General features: G+C 40.3%; 1 protein-coding gene across 3 annotated transcripts; it reads left to right on the forward strand.

Annotated features, from left to right (window-relative positions):
• Nucleotides 1-2,089: 2,089 nt before the first annotated feature.
• ATP23 (ATP23 metallopeptidase and ATP synthase assembly factor homolog) lies at nt 2,090-16,008 on the forward strand. 3 transcript variants are annotated; one of them, XM_032874618.1, is made up of 6 exons: nt 2,090-2,287; nt 5,501-5,546; nt 6,214-6,295; nt 9,881-10,018; nt 11,764-11,847; nt 15,414-16,008. In XM_032874618.1, the coding sequence occupies exons 1-6, from the start codon at nt 2,101-2,103 to the stop codon at nt 15,615-15,617; spliced, it is 741 nt and encodes a 246-aa protein (XP_032730509.1). In that variant the 5' UTR covers nt 2,090-2,100; the 3' UTR covers nt 15,618-16,008. The 3 variants fall into 3 exon arrangements, with proteins under 3 accessions (XP_032730509.1, XP_032730510.1, XP_032730511.1); XM_032874619.1 differs by lacking the exon at nt 11,764-11,847; XM_032874620.1 differs by lacking the exons at nt 2,090-2,287; nt 5,501-5,546; nt 6,214-6,295 and adding an exon at nt 9,379-9,466.
• The last annotated feature ends 6,699 nt before the right edge of the window (nt 16,009-22,707 follow it).

The following is a 22,707-nucleotide window of genomic DNA, read 5'->3' on the forward strand; positions in this document are numbered from 1 at the left end:
TGATATTAATACTTATTTTATAGGGTTGTAGTGGAGGTTAGAAGTAATGTATCCAAGGTTAACTCAATAAAAAGTGGTTTAAGAAAACTATTATAATTTTAGCAATCTGTACATAGGAGGTGTTTGTATTTTTGTAATATTTCAAATGATGAATAATCCTAGCATCCCATTCAATTTGCTTATTTGTCATTTCCCTCTCATTTGTGCATTAGTTTTGCCCTTTAAGGCTGTTCTTTTAATAGTTATCCTTGTGATTACAGCATGTATCCTTGATTAAATCCACTACAAATTAGTGCTTTTACCACTTCCTGATCAATACAAATGCCATGTTGCTGCAAGTGGCAAAATTTCATTCTTTTTTTTTTTTAATGACTGAACATTTTTCCATTTTTTTTATACCACCGTTTCTTCATTCATTCATCAATGGACACCTAGTTTGCTTCCATATCTTAGCTATTGTAAACAATGCTGCAGTGAACATGAGAGGCATGTTATCTTTTCAAATTAGTGTTTTGTTTTCTTTGGATAAATACCCAGAAGTGGAATTACTGGATCATATGGTAGTCCTATTTTTAATTTTTTGAAGAATCTCTGTACTGTATTTCAGAGTGGCTTCACTAATTTACATTCCCATCAATAGTGCACGTGTTCTCTATTCTCCACATATTCACCAACATTTGTTATTTCTTGTCTTTTTTATAATTAGCCATTCTAACAGGTGTGAGGTGATATCTCATTGTGGTTTTGATCTGCATTCAATCAAGATATTTATTAAGCATCCATGACACATAACGCACTATTCATAATCTTAAAGGTCTCTTAAGCCTGTATTATTTCTATATATTTTTCACATAAATCATGTGCTCCTCTTCAACCTCATCAATTCTTTTATTATTGTTTCCTCAGTCTCTGCCATTATGTTTGGGCCATCATAGTAGGTGCTGAATAAATGCGTGAGCTGAACTGAGTAATTTAGTGGCAAAAGAGGGGCGCCTGGGTGGCTCAGTTGGTTGACTGTCTGCCTTTGGCTCAGGTTGAGAGCACAGGAACCTGGGATCTAGCCCGCACTCAGTGGGAAGTCTGCTTCTCCCTCTCCCTCTGCCCTTCCCTGTGTTTGTGCACTCTCTGTCTCTGTCTCTCTCTCTCTCTCTCGAATAGGTAAATAAAATCTTAAAAAAATTTAGTGGAAAATGAGAAATACAAATTAGCTAAAACCCGGCAGGTTGTGATGAAAACGATAACAGATGCAGAGTATTTTGTACCTTGGGAGATCAGGAGAGAATAATTTTGATTAAGGTATCTGGGAAAGCCCTGTGGGATAGGTAGATTTGATCAGGACCTGGATCATAAGGACTGAGTAAAGGGTCTTGAAAATGGAAGTGAATTAAGGATTGGAGGTAGAAGTAAACTGGTTGTGTTTTGTTAGCAGAAAGTTATTTGGGGTGACAAGAGAGCAGGGTGGGCCATTGGGCCCAGGTGAGGTAGAAAAAAATTTGAAGGTACTGATATGACCAGTAATTATAATGGCAGCTTTCAAACATTTCTGAAAAGCACTGCTTTCGAAATGGCTTGGGACATCAGGAGATGGGTGGGCCAGATTGCAACTGGCCGGCTGGTGGAAAAGTCAGGGAGTGGGAGGATGCCTGAGACCTTCGGAGCGTGAGGGGACTTTAGTGGCCAGTAGTGAGGACTGAGTGTCCACGAGGAGGTGGGCTGCGCAACCATGCTTATGAGGATCGGCCAACCACGCCGAGGGTTCCCAGCGAAGCCCACAGCAGCCCTGGAGACAGACGCCAGCCAGTGCACCGCCCAGGTTTGACTCCCTCCGCGGGGATCTGGATCCCCGCCCCCATTCCTTCCCGCGCCTCTCGGCCCACCCCACCCGCACTCTCGCCCCGCCCCGCTCCTCTCGCCCCGCCTCGCGTCCCTTGCAGGGCTCGGAGGCCCAGCCGCCCCAACGTCCTCCTACGCGCTCTGCGGCTGTCGCCCTACCTGGGGCCCGGTGGGCCGGGCGGAAAGAGGTTCGGCGCGGCCAGGTTGGCTGGAGGGCTGTTGCCTTTCCCGGATCTCATCCCCCAACGCCCGAAGACCGCGGGCGGCATGGCAGGAGCTGCGGACAAGCGCCCGCCGGGTCCCGCGGCGGAGGAACAGCTGCAGCAGCAACACGTCGCGTGCCAGGTCCTACCCGAGCGGCTGGCTGAGGGGAAGCCCGGGCAAGGGTTTCTTTCCAGCTTCTTCACCAACAACCAGAAGTGCCAGCTTATGCTCCTGAAGACGCTGGAGACAAGTAGGAGCCGTGGCCGCGTGCCGGGGGTGGGCTGGGGGTGGCCCCGATGGTGTCTGAGACCTGGAGGGCAGGGGTCTCTGGGTTCAGCCCCATGAGCAGAGTTCAGGCACCTCTGCGTAGGGTCTAGGTAGATTCAGCATCTTGGAGCAGGAGTGGTGGCGGGGAGGGGGAAGGGGCAGGTTGGGCCTCAGTTTCCCTATTAGAGGAGGTGTTGAGGCCGTGTTCAGCCCTACTCTTGCTTGTGGAATGAGGAAGGAGTCGGATGGGAGTTTGCCTTTTTCAGCCACAGGCACTGATCTGACAGGTCCTCTGATTTCTTTTTAAAATTATTTTTATTTTTACTTATTTATTTGACAGAGAGATCACAAGTAGGCAGAGAGGCAGGCAGAGAGAGAGGAGGAAGCAGGCTCCCCACTGAGCAGAGAGCTCGATGCGGGGCTCGATCCTGGGACCCTGAGATCATGACCTGAGCTGTAGGCAGAGGCTTAATCCGCTGAGCCACTCAGGCGCACCAGGTCCTCCGATTTCTTATATAAATTATGCAGTGGTGTGAGGACTTCATAGTCTGGGTGAAGCAGTTTTAAAGAGTCACGTTAATTAAGGCATGACTGCTGAGGGCACAAAAGCAGTTTTGCAAACCGTTCTTCATTGCGAGGGGTTCTTAACCTTCATACATAGATGGGCTTCCGAGTGTGGAAACCTCTGAAATGGGCTATGAAATCCTGTGTGTATGCATCTGAATGCACTTTTCTGGGGAACTTCATCATATTCTCAAAAAGGCCCGACCCCCAAAGGGTCAAGAACTACTGCTGTGGGTTAAATAGGGGACACACTTACCTGCTGACCAATTTCTCTAGTCCCAGGGACATTGCACTAGAGATTTCTTAACTCCTTTACATTAATATATGGATTTTCTAAGTTTACTTCAGGTATATTTAAAAAATAAAAAGTCTTAAACCTGTTGGTCATAAAGCAAGGTTACTATCTCATGGCTGCCCATTATAGTTCAAAAGTCAACCACATGAAGATTCTCCAGTCTTCTTATTTGGGACTCAAAGGAGTGGGAAGAAGAGTGGTAATGGGAATCATGAGGTTGTATTCACTTGGAAATGTATATTGAATACCTCCTAGGTTCTGGTGTGGGGAAATACAAAGATGGGTAGGGACCAGGACTGTACCTTTTATGAAGTGGAACACAGTGGAAAGAACTTGGACTGCAGAGTTAGACGTGGGTTCAAATCCTGGTCCCTCTCCTTATCAGGTGTGGAAGACTGACTTAACTCTCCGATCCCCTCTATCCTTATCTGCGCACGCACAAAAAAATGGGTAGGGATAAAAAGCCTCTCTTAGGGTGTGAGGAATAGGTTTTATGAATGGTTAAGTGTGAGCATATCAGGAGCTGAGTAATGGATAACTGCTTACAGTGGAAGAGACAAACAGTGGAGGAGATATGGAGGTAGAATGTGAAGGTGGTGGTGGGCTGACCATGAGCCCCAGGAGGAATTTACAGGCCTCAACGCTCCTCTGAAGGGATGTTGAGAGAAGTGTTAGTGGTATTAAAGCGTCAACCTGTAACTTAACTATGCTGTTCCTAGGACTGAGCCTCAGGGAGATCTTTGTTCCCTTTTTCTTTAAAGTAAATCCATTTTATTTTATTTTTTTAAAGATTTTATTTATTTATTTGACAGAGATCACAAGTAGGCAGAGAGGCAGGCAGAGAGAGAGGAAGAGAAGCAGGCTTGCTGCAGAGCAGAGAGCCCGATGAGGGGCTCGATCCCAGGACCCTGGGATCATGACCTGAGCAGAAAGCAGAGGCTTTAACCCACTGAACCACCCAGGTGCCCCAAAGTAAATCCATTTTAAATACTGCAGGTCTTGTTTGAAGTATCAGACCCCCCCCCCACGCTCCCTACAATTATTATTGTTATGATTATTTTTTAGTAAGAGGACTATAGATTTTGGAATCCACTTTAATTTTGTTAGGCTCTCTTAGTTGCTTGAATAATAATGCACTTGATACAGTTCCTGGCACTTGACACACACACACACGCACACACACACAAAATGCTTATTACTAATAATTATATTACTGTTAACACTCTTAAGTGGGGGGCAGGTTACTAAAGTAGTAACCTATGCCTATCTTTCTCATCTCTCCTTACTTTTTTTACTCACTTGTTTTTGCTTTCAACCCTTAAAAAAAAAACAAACCTTGATTTCTTTTCTTTTTTTATTTTTTTGCTTACGTCATATAATACTCTGCCCATTTGTACACTCAGACGAGACCCCTACGTGAGAAATTAATATTAGAGGCATTTGGGTTTGTTGTACTTTCCTGCAATTATCACAGGCTTGTGGCTGCATAGAAGGGCCCTCAGGGGTCATCTAGGCCTTTCCACCCCATATAGGAAAACCTCTGAGCCATCACCGACCAGAGAGTTTATAGACCTCTGCTGGAACAGGTTACCGATTCTTTGAGGCTCTTTGAGGCCACTTGTATTTTTATTAACAGCTTTCATTGTTGGAAAAATCCTTTCTCATACTGTAACTTCTACTCTTTGGTCCTTGTTCTGCCCTCTGGAGAAATACTGATGGGATCTCTTTCCACGTGGCACTCCTTCAAAACCGGAAGCCATTGTGGTCCTAGTTCAGTTTTGTATTCTTTCCAAATCCACAACTCCTTTCTTGCTTCTTACTGAACAAAGTCCTGAACTGTTCTGACTGCCTTCTCTCGTGGAAGAGCTTCAGTTGGCAGGTCCTGTTTAGACTGTGGTACTCAGAATGGGATTCTGTTAGCCTGTGGTCTGACCAGGAAAGATGCCAGTGGGGCTCTGTAACTACCTTCTAATCTGGATACTGTGCTGCTGTTCCTCTCTATGGATGTGGCCCCAAACTCCCTCATTCTTTTGGTATGTGCTTCAGTATGCTGTTTTTGATCATGTAACTAAAAAAGAGCTTTCAAATCATTTTTGGTATTATTGAAGATGTTCAGTAGTACCCATCTTGGTATTCGTATCAGTGTTTTATCTCATTAAAGACTTGTTTTTATGTTAATTTAAGCTTGTCTTTTCATATCCATTTTTACCACTTTTAAGATAGTATTACTTCATTAAGATTTGTGAGTTACTTTTTGATAATTTACTGCTTTTTGGATAATTTAATTGGTGCTATTTTTTCCAATTAGCATGCTTAATTGAATCAATATCTTTTTAGATCCATATGTCAAACTTCTACTTGATGCCATGAAGCACTCAGGTTGGTAAGTAAATCTTTTTAAAGTGCTGGTCTCTATTCAGGATGCTAAAAACATAAAAACCCCATACTAGAACTACTTACAAGTTTTTACTTCAGGCCACAAAACCTTTTCCATGTGGTAGGTGGTGGGGATGGGCTGTATTCTTTCCAGGTAGGTCTTGATCTCTGCATATACCTTCTGTCCTAACTGTAAGTCTCTGGCTTTACCATTCATCTCCGGCGTTTAGTAAAGACCACACATAAAGTCTTGTAAGTAATTACCAACCTGGCTTTTCCTCTCTTCCGGCCCCAGCGTTGTCCTTCGTGGAGAGGAAATCTCAGCTTGTTATGCAGGAGCCTTCCAGGGGTTGTTTAACTTGGAGGAGATTAGGGAGGTGACCTTCTGGCCCCAGTGGAGCAACTCCAGGGTATTCCCAATATGGTCTTAATCAGTGGACCAAATGCTTTATGGAACCATGTCATGGAATTTGAACTAGGGTAGATTTTGCAGGGATGATTTCCTTATATCACAGGTGAGACAACTTAGTCCTGAAGGCTTCCCAAGGTTTCCTATGTGTTAGTGGTAGAGGGGATTTATGACAAGGGGCTCCTGACTGCCCAGGGCTGTTTACCCTGCACTGAGTGCACACTGCTTTTGGACATTTTATCTTTAATGCTTTCTTGCCTTTTAGTGCTGTTAACAGAGAAAGACACTTTTCTTGTGAAGACTGTAATGGCAATGTCAGCGGAGGCTTTGATGCGTCAACATCTCAGGTAGGCATTATTGCCAAGTTGTTCTCTTTCCTGATATTTGCTAAGGACCTTGGCATGCTGGCCATTCTGTTGGGTAGACTTTATGTAAGATTCAAAAAATGAATAGTTATGGTTCTTACTCTTCAGGAGCTTATGCTCTCATAGGGGAAATAAGACAATGATAAAGTTAGGCAGGTTAAACTATTTTAGGGGGGTGTGGTTACCACAATGGGGCGGTAAGGTGATTGCAGGATACCTACAGATTTTCAGCTAGAGTGTATAAAGCTGCTTCTGTGGCAAAGAAGATGAAGACTGTTACCCAAAGTAGGGGTAGCATGAGCAAAGGTGGTGTGTTGGGAAAGGACAAGGTGTATTTGGAGAGTGACATGTTGTCTAACATAGCTGGGGGACAGGAATGTGTGGAGAATATGGGGAAATAGGATTGGAAGAAAAGGAAAGCCATATGGTGGGAGGCTTTGAATGCTGAGCTGATACACCTTAGAACATTTTTGACTAGGGGAGTAAGTTTTCTCATCTGGAAAATATTGGTAGTGATTGTATCTATCTTATAGTATAGTTATGAGAATTAAATGAGATACCTTGTGTAAGGTGCTTATCATAGTAAGCATAGAAAGCATTCAATAAAAGCTTTAAGTAATCAGGGTTTTGACAGCATCTTGGAGATGGTAGAAGAATTAGGGCATGTGATGAGAGTAGATGAAGTTTTTATAAGTAACACCTTCCATCTTGAAGATACAACCCTGTTTGATAATACTTAGTTGTTTCCCCCTGGGGAATTTTATATGTATTTTGGTTATTTATAGGTATTTTGTAGTAATCATGAGAAAAAGAAACATAACATAAGTGTGAAAGGTCTGGGTTTTCGAGTCTGGTAGAGTTGAGTTCAAATCTACTTCCGCTGCTTATTAGCTGTGGGGCTTGGGCAAAGTTATTTGCCTTATTCTCAGTTTCCTCATTTGTAAAATGATAATAACAATACTTGTAGCTCTCAAAATGGGTCTTGGTGAATTCATTTCTCCCTTGGGGCTAAATAGAGTGGACATTTCGAACTTTTTGCTTACTTCTCAGCAGTGTTGAGCATAGTTGGGTACTTTCTCCTTTTATTTTTTTTTAAATTCTAATTTGTATCATGAACTGTCTCATTCATACAGAAGAGTAAGAAACCTGTGTGCATGCTTTTGATTGTAGTAATAAAATGAGTACCTTTGTAACTGCCACCCAGACTTGAGAAATAGGACATCGCCAGGACTTCAGAAGATTGTGCCCCCCTCTTGGATCACATTTCCTCTCCCTTTCTTATTCTGACTCTTGTGATAGTCATTTCCTGCTTTTCTCAATGGTTTTTTCATAGGTATGTACAGTCAAACAATATGTTATTTAGTTGCCTGGCTTTTAAGTTTTATGCATGGAATACTTTGAGTTCTGTGTGATACTTTGTAGTTTGATGAAATCATACAACACAGAGTCTTCTGTAACCATTATTTTGTTGAGATTCTTTCATGTTGTACACAGCTCTCTTTTCTGTAGTTGGACTCCACTCTATCTGTATACAGCAGTTAGCCATACTTAATATTGTTTCTGACTTTGTTATTATGAACAATGCTGCTGTGAATATTTCTCACCTTTTCTCCCGGGGCACATGTGCAGAAGTTACTCCTAGGTATTTGTCTAGAAGCAGAATTGCTGGGTCATAGAGCACGCGTACTCTTGGCTTTCGCGGGTAATGCCAGATGCTTTTGTGGGTAATGCCAGACACTCTCTTCCCCTGGTTCCTGGTATGTGACACTCTTCTGGTTGCTCCTTTGCTAGCTCACCTTCCTCTATCAGCTGCTAAATGTTGAAGTCTCTTAATCCTTGATGTTAGATTCCCTTCTTTTCTTCCTCTACAGTTTGCCAAGGGGATCTCATTTATTTCCCTAGATTAGAGCTCTCTTTTGAACTTAACATCTATATATCCAAATGGCACTTCACACCTACACTTGGATGTCTTAAAGGCACCTGAGACCTCACAGATTTGTCCAAGTCCAAATTGATGGTTTATACCATCCCCTATTCCCATCCAACTTTGTGTTGTAATTTTGCATATCTCAGTGAATTTTACCACCTCCCAACCTCTTACCCAAGCCAGAAATAAAGAGATCATCTCTGTATCTCTAATTCCCTTTCCATATTTTATATCCATCACCAACTTTTGTCCCGTTTATCTCCTAAGTATTTTTTGGGGAGGCAGCTCACTATCCCTGCTCAAATACCATTACCTGTTGCCTAGAATACCTCTTTAACCTTCAGGAAGTCTCTCTGCATCCAGTTTTGGTCATCTTCTGCTTATTTTCCCCACTGTAGTCAAAAGGATAAACAAAAGCACCACCCCGTTTCACTCCTCCCTTTTGGTGACTTCCACTGTTCTCAGGATAAAGAGTGATTTGGCTCTAGCCAACCTCACCAGCCTTATCTCATGCCAATCCCCTATAGCTCTGTGCTATAGCAGTATAGGCCTGCTTTCAGCTTCTCAGACATTCTAGAACTTCAGCGCTCCTTGCCTTTGCACCGGTTGCTCCGTCTGGAATGCTCCCCTCCCCACCTCTCAAATTTAACTCCTGTTCATCCATGAGATCCCAGTTTAAAAATTCCTTCTGCAGAGATCCCTTTCCCAATCCTCTAGACCAGGTCAGGCATTCTTATTGTATGTCCTCATGACATCCTGGATTTTTCTTCACGACAGCTGTCATTGCATGTATTTAAAGTATATAAAGGTAAATAGTTGATTAATTTCTAGCACCATTTATAGATTATACATTAGAAATGATAAATTCTAAGTAGATTATAAATCTACTAGTGGGTCTCAAGAAATGTTAGTTGAAAGATGCGTGTTGGATGAATGTATACAAAATAGTGGGCACGTATCCTGGTGTCTGGCTCATAGTAAGTACACAATAAATGGTAACTGTCGTTATTAGGATCCCTCTCATGTCTTTATTACTCTTATAGGGTCCTGCTCTGTGTGCTGTTGGCTTTTTGCACTTCTTTCTGAAGGTCTTTCTGAGGATTTTCCCTGGCAATTCTAGTAGAATGGGACAGTGGTGGTCATTCATTGTTGATTCATTGCTCATTCAGAAACTTGATAAGAAGCAGTTTACATGTATTCTCATTTAATTCTCACAATTCTATGAGGTAGGTGCTCTAATTATCTCCTTTTTATAGTTGAGGAAACTGAAGTGCAAAGAGTTTAAGAAACTTGCCCAAGGTCACCGAGTTAGTAAGGAGTGGGGCTGGTGTTTGAATTTGCTTCATTCCAAAGCCCACTCCTAGTATGATGCTGTGGAGTCCAGCAGCCCACCAAAGATGGCATTTAAGTGCTACTGTAGTTCAGAGAGAACAGGGAGAAGTTGGTTACTGGGAGCGCTAAGTGGAGCATGTACGTTAGGACCAGGCCTTGATGGATGGGTAGGTGTGGGGTTGAGGGAGGATATTGGGTGGAGGCTCTTTAAGCTGCCAAGCCATCTCATACCAGAGAGAAGATGGGAGTTACAAAAGGTGAGTAGGTGTTAGACATAATGAAACTTCTCTTATTTTGGTCCCTCCTAGATTGTTTTGTGCCAGAACAACATCCGTAATCAGACCCATATGAACAGAGTGGTCACCCATGAGCTCATTCATGCCTTTGATCACTGTCGCGCTCACGTCAACTGGTTCACTGACGTCAGACATTTGGCCTGCTCCGAAGTAAGTTTTATTATAAAAAGATACTTTCTCCTCCTGAAACACTCTGGGTTTGAACATTTAATTGAAGTATAATGCTTAAGACACTGTCTTCTTCTGCCCCTCACTCCCTCCTCAAATAAATAAATAAATCTTAAAAACAAACACACAAACTAGTTGGAGTATAATTTACTTAAACATACTCCTTTTCCTCCCGTCATGGTTCCATGTTACTCTTAGATGTCCATTTTTAATTCCTGAACACAGCTTTGAGACACAATAAGAGATACATTAAGTATCTTCTTCGAATTATCTTAATAACTTTTAAGTCCTAGTGATAGTAATGACTTTATAATAACCATTTTTAGTATATAATATATATATTTCATATACCTTAGCATATAATCTATATTTCACATATATTATATAATAATATATGACATATTATTATATGTGGTATATAATAATAATTTTTAACCACTTAACCAAATAACCATTTTTCCCTGTGGAATCAACTTTATAATATAAAAACGAATGCTAGTTAACCCTGGCTGAAGACTGTGTGCCAAACACTATTCCTTTTGTGCATTCTCCCTGAGTCTACTGAACAGTCCATCCGGGTAGATGCTATGATCAGCACGTTACACGTGTTGAAAGGGAGGCATTGGTTGAGATCCGTGGTTAGTACATGGCAGAGACACAACCAGGGTTCTTAACTGGCCTGTTGTGCAGCCTTCCATAGGTGGAGCGCCTTGCTTGCCCTCGAGTAAAACATTTAGTCTCAAAAATATGACATAAAAAGTTTTTTTTACTGCTAAGCACTTTGGGTTGCTCTCAGAAGTGCAATATATTTATGCTCTTAGAGAGACAGATGTATTTAATACTTGCATTTCAGTAATTGAAGAGTGCAATGTGCTGAGAAGTAAAAAAAAAATATATATATATATATATAAATGTAAGTGTACACTTTATAACTTAGATTATTTTCTCTTTCCTTTGAAATTAGTAAGCAGCCCCACTGCATCTAATTACACCTCCTACTATTTGGAGAGTAGAGGTGAAACCTGAGTTTTTAAATAGGTCTCTTCTCACTTGGGTGTTAGGAGAATGAAGGCCTGTCAGCTAGCTCCAGTGTGTTCTTGTGCTTGGAATGTTCTTGCTTCAGTTTCAACAACTTAAGTTTTCAAAGGACAGTTGAGGCCCTGGAGGAAGGCATGAGTTTTATACAGGTTTAAGGGAGGTTCCAAGAGAGTTTCATTGTTTCCGGCCAAGGGCAGGTGGTTCCTATTCTCAAAGTGTCTTAGATGCTGATGCATTTAAGTTTAAGCTTACGTTGAAATTCAGTTTGTAGATTTTTGAAAGAATGCTATTTTGCAGTCCTTTTGGTAATTTCTAAAAATGTTGTTTTTTGTGGAGAGCATGGACTTTAACTCTGAGGTCCAACTTTCTGGCTTCTGGTTTCAGAAGAAATTAGTTCTTTCAATAAGGTTATAGTGTGAAGTTTTGAAAATTTCCTTTGATAAACGATTGGCCTTCCCCCAACCCCCAGTTTATTTTGCATTGTCTGGCCCAGCTCATGGATATCTGCTCTTTTTCTTAACGTAAGAATAACTTAAAATAGTCTTATGTCAGAGTTCAAGACATTCTTGAAAAAGGTCCAATGGATACTCTAGTCTCAGAAAGACATGCTAATTTTAAATTCTTTTATAAAACCTTTTATAGAGCAGGAGAACTTACTTTCTTTCTGTTTGCCTCTGTCTCTGTGATAGGTTCGAGCTGCTAACCTTAGTGGAGACTGCTCACTTATAAATGAAATATTCAGGTTGCATTTTGGATTGAAACAACACCATCAGGTAAAACTAACATATGAATCACTTAACCCTCCAGAATGCTAGGAGTGGAAATAACACACAAAGAAATGAGAAGTACATTTTGTATTTGAAATGTGAAATAACTACTTCTATGGGGAGAATACAGAATGTGTCCCGTGGAAGCCAAATGGATGGAGTTGAGTTCTACTTTTTTTTTTTTTTTTAAGATTTTATTTATTTATTTGAGAGAGAGAGACAGTGAGAGAGAGCATGAGAGGGGAGAAGGTCAGAGGGAGAAGCAGACTCCCCGTGGAGCTGGGAGCCCGATGCAGGACTCGATCCCGGGACTTTGGGATCAAGACCTGAGCCGAAGGCAGTTGCTTAACCAACTGAGCCACCCAGGCACCCGAATTCTACTTTTTAATGATGAGAAGCTGTGGGACTCAGTGAGAGATTTTAATAGTGAAAAGAACTATACGATCTTTTTCTTGGGATCCTTTTGGAAGCAGGTAGATGAAGAATGGATGCAGAATCACAGCCTGTTGGACTGTGCTCCCCACAGTCTGGGACTTGTATTCCGGAGACAAAACAGTCATACCTTTCGGAACAGAGGCTGCCCCACAGCACAGGTTAGGGCTGAGTAGTAGGGCACCTTTACAGGCTGTGGGCCATGATAGCAAAGCTTTGAATCAGCACAGCCCTGACGATGCTGTCTTCCTCTTTTTCCCTTGGGTAGTGGCTGCTGAAAATGGATAGAACTAGCAACAGGAAGGAAAGTCCAGGGAGGCAGTGGGAGCCTGGTTGAGGGAGAGCAGTCTTAGAGAGTGGAGTCCCTGTGTTTGTACAGCACGTACCCAAGAGACACCGACATTGATGACAGTAACCGATAGCAAAATATGGTAATATCGGCCAGTTTTAACAGGAATGCATTACATTTGGAAAGATAAACCTGAACTGTGGTCTATACATGTGCCTCCCAAACCTTTAACTCTAAGAGACAAATTTTTGCTATCTTTTTTCCCCCTGGAAGGGAGAAATGTCTTCTTCTGGCAGTTGCTGTCATAGCTCCATATGGTTCGTCCTCTCTTTATTCTTCCTTTATGCCTGGGGTTTATTTTTAAAATCAGTGTTTAGTGTAACTTAGGTCGAGAAGCACTGGTTTATATTCTAATGCTAGTGAGCATCTCCAGCTCAGGCATACTGACTAGGGTGAAGTAAAACAGGAAATAAACACAGAAGATGAATGATTGACAGATTGCACAGCTGTAAGGACCAGTATTTTTTTTTTTTTAAGATTTTATTTATTTGAGAGAGAGAGAGAGAGAACAAGAGCGAGTAAAAGCAGGGGAAGTGGCAGGCAGAGGGAGTGGGGAAAGCAAGCCCCCCAACAAACAGGGAGCCTAATGTGGGGCTCAATCCCAGGACCCTGGGATCATGACCTGAGCTGCAGGCAGATGCTTAACCGACTGAGCCACCCAGGCGTCCCTGGTTATTTTTCATGAAAAGGTTAGATGCCATTCTTTTGAACTTTAGTTTGTGCTTGTGGAGAAATAAATGGATTTAAAGCTCTCTAACAATTGGAATGGCAGGACCTTCTGTTTCTTTTTTTCTTTTTTCTTTTAAGATTTTATTTATTTATTTGACAGAGAGATAGAAAGAGAGTGCACAAGTAGGCAGAGCAGCAGGCAGAGGGAGAGGGAGAAGCAGACTCTCTGCTGAGCAGGGAGTCCAACGAGGGGCTCGATCCCAGGACCTTGGGATCATGACCTGAGCCAAAGCAGACACTTAAGTGACTGAGCCACCCAGGCGCCCCAGGACCATCTGTTTTGTAACATATTTGAATACTGAGAGATTCTAGCCTATTAGTATGTAACATTAGATAATTTGTTGTCTTAAGTAGAGAATTTAATACCCATGTAAAGAATGCTCAGGAAAAAAAAAAGTTTTTTTTTCCTCCTGAAAAATTGAGACACCATCAAATTTTGTGTATATATATGTGTAGCTTCCTATTGCCTCCATGGGAGATGCCCCTCTTGAAGGAAAGATTATCTAGTATTAGTCAACTGGAAAGTAATGAAAGAGAAAGACATAGAAGTAAAGTATATCTTAAATCTATTGAAATTTTACCAAAAATCCAACCAGAACCTTATTTATAGATTTTTTGTTTGTTTGTTAGTTTTTTTGATTTTTGCAAATTGGGAGTTACTGTTTGTTGGACTGCAGAGAATGACATCTGGTTGTATTATTGGAAAAGATGAAAAAAATGGAGGAGGTCTTATTTATACCTAAATAATTTTAGATCAAGCTAAACATATTCCATAATTTAAGAGTTATGTTTCTACTTTAGAATGATAGAAATGAATAAAATAATATGAAAGGGAATTAATTCTTCTTTTTCCATGAATTTTTAAAACTTAAATTAAAGTAATTAACACATAATGTATTATTAGTTTCAGAGGGAGAGGTCAGTGATTCATCAGTCTTATATAATACCCAGTGCTCATTACACCACGTGCCCTCCTTAATGTCCATCACCCAGTTACCACATCCCCCCACTGACATCCCCTCCAGCAACCCTCAGTTTCCTGTGATTAATAGTCTCTTATGGTGGGGCGCCTGAGTGGCTCAGTTGGTTAAGCCCCTGCCTTCAGCTGAGGTCATGATCCCAGGGTCCTGAGACTGAGTCCCGCCTTGGGCTCCCTGCTCAGCAGGGGGTCTGCTGCTCCTTTTTCCTCTGCCCCTCCTCCCTGCTTGTGTTCTTTCTCCCTCTCTGAAATCAATCAATCAATCAATTAATCGTAAAAAAAAACAAAAAAAAGAAGTCTCTTATGATTTGTTTCCCTCTCTGATTTTTTCTTTTATTTTTCCCTCCCTTCCCTATGATCCTGTTTTTTTCTTAAATTCCACATATGAGTAATTTTCTTTGTCTGATTGACCTATTTCACTTAGCATAATATCCTTTAGTTCCATCCATGTCATTGCAAATGGCAAGATTTCATTTTTTTTTTTTTTTTAATGGCTGAGCAGTATTCCATTGTATATGAATACCACCTCTTTATCCATTCATCTATTAATGGACATCTGGGCTCTTTCCATAGTTTGGCTATTGTGGACGTTGCTGCTATAAACATTGGGGTGCAGGTGGCCCTTCAGATCACTACATTTGTATTAATGGGGTAAATACCTATTAGTGCAATTGCTGGGTTGTAGGATAGCTCTATTTTCAACTTTTTTTTTTTTTTAAAGATTTTATTTATTTATTTGGCAGAGGGAGAGAGATCATAAGTAGGCATAGAGGCAGGCAGAGAGAGAGGTTGAAGCAGGCTCCCTGCCCAGCAGAGAGCCCAATGTGGGGCTTGATCCCAGGACCCTGAGATCATGACCTGAGCCAAAGGCAGAGGCTTAACCCACTAAGCCACCCAGGCTCAGCTTTTTGAGGAACCTTTATAGTGTTCTCCAGAGTGGCTGCACCAGTTGGCATTCCCAACAGGGTAAGAGGTTTTGAAAGGGAATTAAGTCTGACTGTGGTCAGACATTATATAAAATGTTATTATTTCATGATTAAACTGTCATTTAAATTAAAGCCATATACTTTTCTTTCTCCTTAGACTTGTGTGCGAGACAGAGCCATTCTTTCTATCCTGGCTGTTAGGAATATCAGCAAAGAGGTAGCCCAAAAGGCTGTTGATGAAGTTTTTGAATCTTGTTTCAATGACCATGAACCTTTTGGAAGGATCCCACATAATAAGACCTACGCAACATATGCTCATAGAGACTTTCAAAACCGTGATCGGTATTACTCAAATATATGAAGACATGTTATAAATGGAGCTTCTGTGATCTGAAGAAAATATAGTTCTTAAGTGGATAAATGTAAAATATATGTGATCAATTAAATACAGATAAAAGAGAGAAGGTACTGATTCTAGCATATGATCAGAAAAGTAACTGTGGTAAAAGTGAAACTGCCTTAAACTCCAAGGCAAAAATTGTAACTTTGTAGTTAACCATTTGGTAGATAAGGTAAATAAATTACATTTTTGTATTTTTTATGTTGTATTTGTATTTTTTATTATTTATGTTATTTTTAGATTGTGATTTGTTTTTGTTACATGTGAATATTTAAAAATCTGATTATGAAACCCATGAAGTGTGTCCTTGTATGAAGTTGATATGTGACCACTTGGTATTTACATTAAATGTTATCATGGTCAAAATATGCAAAAAATTAAAGTTGGGAATGGTTCATTCAATGGTCAATGCCTTCCTTTTCCCTCTTCTTCTTTCAACATGTATGTGGGGACTATGTGGCTTAACTTTCCAGGGATAAGTTCTGATTAGGTTTTTCTTCTTTTGTAAAGGCAGTGCATTAAGTTTATAATGTAACTAAATTTAATTTTTTTTTCTGAATTTAATTTTTATGTACTTATAAGATTTTTCACATAGTTATTCTCAAATCTTCAAATCTTTTGTCAGGCCCTGTGTCTTGAGTTTTAGATTCAGAAAACAGGTCATCTTGTGTATTCCCCTTAGCTGGTAGCTGCATTTTCCACCTATCTCTGCAAATGTTTCTTGGCCTATGTCCAGACTGAAAGACAGTGATATCTATGTGTAGATGTGGCTAATTAAGAATTTAAAGACAATGAAGTTAGGATTATTTCTGGTGAATTAACATTTGATTAAATTATAAAGTGATACCCAAGCTTGATAACTTATTAAACATTAAAACGAGGTTTGAGGATTCTGGGAAGACGGTAGAGCAGGAAACAACAGAAATCAGTGTCACCACCTAGACAAAATTGCACTGGCAGAATCTTATATAAATATTTTGAAACTCGAGTCTGAAGGCTCCTAACTTCCAAGGAAAGGCGTGGATGGTAAATTGCAGTTAATTTTGATCAATTTCAGCTCTTAGTGTTGTAGTAGCTACCCATCTCCCACCACTCTGCCCTGTGGCAGACAGTTATATATGTGTTCCTGGAGTAGCTTGTACACAGATTGTGGAGCCACAGTGGGCAAAAGGCACCCTGTCTTTTTTGGGACCTGCTCTGATTGCTGCTTCTGAACACAGAGGTTTGGAGAAAGAGGTGGTGGCATTGTTGCACCATTTTTGCAAAGTGCTTCCCAAATGGCTGAAGGTTCTTCAAAGGGCTGGTACCTTTTGTTGTCCTTCATTTTCCCCTTTTGGGATCTAGACCTTGAAGACTAGGCCATTCAAAAACAATGGCAGGAGCACCTAGTTGGCTCAGTTGGTAAAGCATCTGCCTTCAGATCAGGTCTGAAGGTACTGGGATTGAGCCCCACATTGGGCTCCCTGCTCAGTGGGCAGCCTCCTTCTCTCACTCCCTCTGCCACTGTCCCTGCTTGTGCCCTCTCATGCTCTCTCTCAAATAAATAAAATCTTAAAAAAAAAAATAATGGCTTATGCAGGGGGGAATTAGAAAGTCATCAGGCATGCTCAGGGAAAGGCATAGCCTCAGAAAACCCAAGAAGACCAAATTTACACCTCAGGATGATCCTTGGCACAGAGACAGCCTGCAACAATTAAAAGCAGAAACAAAAACTAACACTCAACCTGAGGAAGCAGAAGAATCTGATTGATTTTCAGAGCTACCACATTATTAGATTCAAATGTCCTGTTTTCAAACCCAAAAAATCACAAGGCATACAAAGGATACACAAGACATACACAAGAAAGTGTGGCCCATTCAAAGGAGAAAATAAACTAATAGAAATTTTCCCTGAAAAGACCTGATGGTGGGTTTAGCAGACAAAGAATTTAAGACAACTGCCTTAAAGATGCTCAAAGAACTAAAAGCAAATGTGGAGAAAGTCAACAAATGATGTACAAACAAAATGGAAATAGCAATAAAGAGATAAAAAAATTAAAACCAAAAAGACTTGGAAAGTACAATGACAAATGACAAAAATCCACTTGAGAGATTCAAATGCAGATTTGGCCAGGCAGAAGAAAGAATCAGTAATCTTGAAGAAAAGGAAAATTATTGAGTCTAAAGGAAAGAAAAAAAAAAAAGGTAAAATGGAACAGAGGCTAAGGGATGTGAGGGGTACAATCAAGTTGGCCAGTATATGCATTATGGAAGTCCCAGAAGGAGAAGAGAGAGAAAGGGACACACAGAATATTTGAAGAAATAATGGTTTGTAACTACACATTTTCTTTTCTACATGATTTTAGAGACTAATACATTAAAGAAGTTATTAGTTTATGTTTGGGGGCACACATATATACATATGTAATTCTATGGCACCAACAACTGAAAAGGAAGAAGACAGAGTTTTGAAGGAGCAGAATTTTTGTATGTTATTAAAGTTACACTGGTCTAAATTCAAAATAGAGTGTTAAAACTTTCTGATGTTAAATGTAATCTCCATGGTAACCACAGGAAAATAGCTATAGAATACACACAAAAGGACATGACAAAGGAATTTAAATTTCACTACAAAAAATCAAGCAAGCACAAAAGAAGAGAATGGTTCTGTACATGGGAGATAAAAAAGCTGTAAGGTATATAGAAAAATATGTAGAAAGATGCCTGAGGTAAATGTCCTCCTATCAGTAATTATTTTATTATTTTAATGTACTAATTTTTTTATTCTAAAAAGAGAGAGAGAGCATGAGCAGGGAGAGGGGCAAAGGGAGAGGGAGCAAGAATTCTCAAGCAGATTCCATGCTGAGCACAGAGCCTAAGGCAAGGCCTGATCCCATGACCTGAGTTGAAATCAAGAGTCAGGTGCTCAATCAACTGAGCCATCCAGGTGCCCCTCAGTTATTATTTTAAATGTAAATGGATTAAGCTCTCCAATCAAAAGATTGGGAAAAGATTGGCAGAATGGATTAAAAAAAATGACCCAACTATAAGATGTCTACAAAAGACTCAGCTAAGATGTAAACACAAATAGATTAAAAGTGAAACAATGGAAAAGGATATTCCCTGCAAATACTAACCAAAAGAGAGCAGGATAGACTATACTAACACTGGACAAGATAGACTTTAAATCAAAAGAGTTTATAAGGGACAAAAAGCGATGTTGTATATTAAAAACAGCTTCAATAGAGCAAGAAGACATAACATTTACACACATAATAACGGACCACCAAAATAGGTGAAGCAAAGAGGAGAGAGTCGAAGGGAGAAATAGACAGTTCTACAATAATAGTTGGAAACTTCACTACCCCACTCTCCATAATGGATAGAACAACCAGACAGATGATAACCAAGTGTACAGAGGACTTGAACCACAAAATGAACTAACTGGATCTAACAGACATACACAGGACACTCTAACCAACAACAGCAGCATGCATATTTTTCTCAAGTGACACGGGATATTTTCCAATATAGATTATATGTTAGGCTACAAACTAATATATCAATATATTTAAAAAGATATCATATAAAGTATCATCTCTGACTACCAAGGGATGAAAGTAGATATTGATAACAGAAGGACAATTTAAAAATTACAAACTTGTGGAAATTAAAGAACATACACAACAAATGATCAAAAAAGAAATCACAGGGAAGTTAGAAAATACTTAAGGCAAATGAAAACAACCACAAAGTACCAAAAATTATAGAGCACAGCAAAAGTGGTGCTAAAGAAAAAATTTATAGCTGTAAATACTTACATTAAAAAACAAGAAAAATCTCAAATCAGCAACCTAACTTTACAATGTAAGGAACTAGACAAAGAAGAAAAAACTAAACCCAAACCCAGCAGAAGGAAGGAAATCATAAACATTAGAGCAGAGACCAGTGAAATAGAGAATAGAAAAATAATAGAGAAAATTATAAAACCAAAAGGTCAAAAGAATTGACAAAATTTCAGCTAGATGGACTAAGAAAAAGAGACTTCAAATTACTAAAATCAGAAAGTGGGAACATTACTACCAAACTAAAGGAATAAAAAAAATTATGAGAGTACTGTGGGCAAATGTACACACACATATTAGATCACCTAGATGAAATGGACAAATTCCTAGAAATGCAGCACCAAACCTTTAAAGATTAGAAAATCTATAAGAACTAAAACTAATAGGGAGATTGAATCCCTAATAAAAAATCTTCTGGGGGAGATAGTTCAAGTTGGCAGAGGAGTAGGAGATCTTAGTTTCATCTGGTCCCAGGAATTCTGCTAGATAGCTATCGAATCATTCACACCTGCCAACTCAACCAGAGAGCTAGGAAAAAAATAGCTGCAACTCTACAAACAGAAAAGTGACCACTTTCTGCAAGGTAGGAGGTGTGGAGAAGAGAATCTGAGGTGATATATGGGAAGATGGACCATGGGGTGGCAAAGCCTCTGTAGGCTGGCTACTGGAAAGTGATAAAGCAGAAGAGCACAAAGTCAGAACTTTTAGAAGTTTGCTTCCATGAGGGGTGCTCAGGTGGTGAAGTCGGGCAGAATCCTAGGTGGGACAATGTGGTGTCAGGATCTCCAGGGTCACAGAAAGACCGGGGGTGCCTGAGTGCAGCAGAGTTCTAGGCATTGGAATGGGGAAGCTGGTTGCAACCAACAAGCCTAAGGGTGGGCTTTCCTCTGGGGGTTGCCCTATACTTCAGACCACAGCATGGGCATATGACTGCTCTCCAGGCAGAGGCCCAGCAAGTGGCAGAGCTGCTGCAAGACTCCCCTTCCTCCCCCAAGAGGACAGCATGGGAGTGCAGCACAGGAATCTGCAGGGTTTGGAGACTTAAAATGGGGTTGTATGCCTGAGATAGAAACACTTGGTCAAAGGCTGGGTGAGCATGGAGTGTGGACAGAGACCAGGGAGAGAGGAGTGGTTGAACACTTTTCCCTGGGGGCTCACTGAGAAGTGGGACCCTGAGATTTTGGCTCTGGGGCTGGAGATTGGGAGGCCACCATTTTCATTCTCATCCTCTAATGCAGCTCGCAAAGGCTTCAGGGAACAAAAGCCACAGAGATCAATCCAGAGCAGATTACTTAACCTGGCCCTCTAGCCAGGGCAGTGCACATCTGCCCAGGGCAAAGACACCTGAAAATCAGTGCAACACGCCCCTGCCTCAGAAGATCAGCAAGAACATCCAGCTAAGACCAAGTTTACCAATCACACAACTGCAAAACTCCAGCACTAGGGAAAAATATAAATAGAATTCATGTTTTTTCTCCCATAATTCTTTAGTATTTCAATTTTATTTTTTTCTCTTTCCTTTTTCTTTTTTTTTTTTTTTAAGGTTTTTAAAATTTATTTGACAAACAGATACCACAAGTAGGCAGAGAGGCAGCAGAGAGAGAGGGGGAAGCAGGCTCTCCACTGAGCAGAAAGCCTGATTTGGGGCTTGATCCTAGGACCCTGGGATCATGACCTGAGCTGAAGGCAGAGGCTTTAACTCACTGAGCCACCCAGGTGCCCCTCTCTTTCCTTTTTCATTGAATTTCTTATTTTATCAACTCCTTTTAAAAAATCTTTTAATTTTCATTTTTACAGTTACAGTCTACCCTTTCATTGTATTTAATTTATTTTTTGTACATATATACGTTTTTCTTTCTTTACAATTTTGGGATCTAGTTTTTTAACAAACAGACCAAAATACACATGGATTCCAATGTATTGCTCTGTTCTGTTCACCTGTCTGATTACAGTCTCTCTCTCTCTTTTTTAATGTAAATAAAATTTTTTTTTTTTCAGTTTTGGGTCTCTTCTGATTTGTTTAATGTATATTTCTCGGGTCAACAATGGTCATTGTTGCCATTTTAGCATTTTGTTCTCTCATTCACTGTTCTTTTCTGGACAGAATGACAAGACAGAAAAACTAATCTCAAATAAGAAAACAAGAGGCAGTACTGACTGCCAGGGATCTAGTAAGTATGGATATAAGTAAGATGTTGGAACTAGAGTTCAGAATAATGATCATAGAGATAATATCTGTGTGGGGCACTTGGGTGGCTCAGTGGATTAAGCCTCTACGTTCAGCTCAGGTCATGATCTCAGGGTCCTGGGATTGAGCACCACATCAGGCTCTCTGATCAGCAAGAAGCCTGCCCCCCCCACCTACTTGTGATCTCTGTCTGCCAAATAAATAAATAAAATATTAAAAAAAAGGATCATATCTCAGCTTGAAAAAAGCACAGAAGACAATGGGGAATCCCTTTTTGGAGAAATAAAAGAACTAGAATTTAATCAAGTATAAATAAATAAAGGCTATTAATGAGATACAATAAAAAATGGAGGCTCTGTTAGGATAAATGAGGCTGAAGAGAGAATTAGTGATATAGAGGACCAAATGATGGAGAATAAAGAAGCTAAGAAGAGGAGAGAAACAACTACTGGAATCATGAGGGGAGAATTCAGGAGATAAGTAATACCAAAAGCAAAACAATATTAGAGTAATTGAGATCCCAGAAGATGAGGAAAGAGAGAGACAGTGGCAGAAGGTATATTGGAACATATTGTAGTGGAGAACTAGGAAAGTTAATCTGGGGAAGGAAACAGGCATTCAAGTGAGGAGGCACAGAGAACCACCCTCAAAATCAATAAAAGTAGACAAATACATCCATATATAATAGTGAAACTTGCAAGTCTCAGAGATAAAGCAATAAACTTGAAAGCATCTCAGAACAAGAGGTCTATAACCTACAAGGGTAGAAACATTAGACTGGCAGAAGACATATCCACAGAGATCTGGCAGGCCAGAGAGGACTGGCATGATATATTCAGGGTGTTAAGTGAGAAAAATATGCAGCCAAGAATACTTTATCCAGCTAGGATGTCATTCAAAATAGAAGGAGAGATAAAAAGCTTCCAGGAAAAACAGAAACTAAAAGAATTTTGGATCACTAAATCTGCCCTGTAAGAAATGTTAAAAGAGATCCTTTAAGTGAAGAGAGAGCCCCAAAATAACATAGACCAGAAAAGAA

Source organism: Lontra canadensis, unplaced genomic scaffold, assembly GCF_010015895.1.
Source record: "Lontra canadensis isolate GAN:19392208 unplaced genomic scaffold, GSC_riverotter_1.0 scaffold53, whole genome shotgun sequence".
NCBI lineage: Eukaryota > Metazoa > Chordata > Mammalia > Carnivora > Mustelidae > Lontra > Lontra canadensis.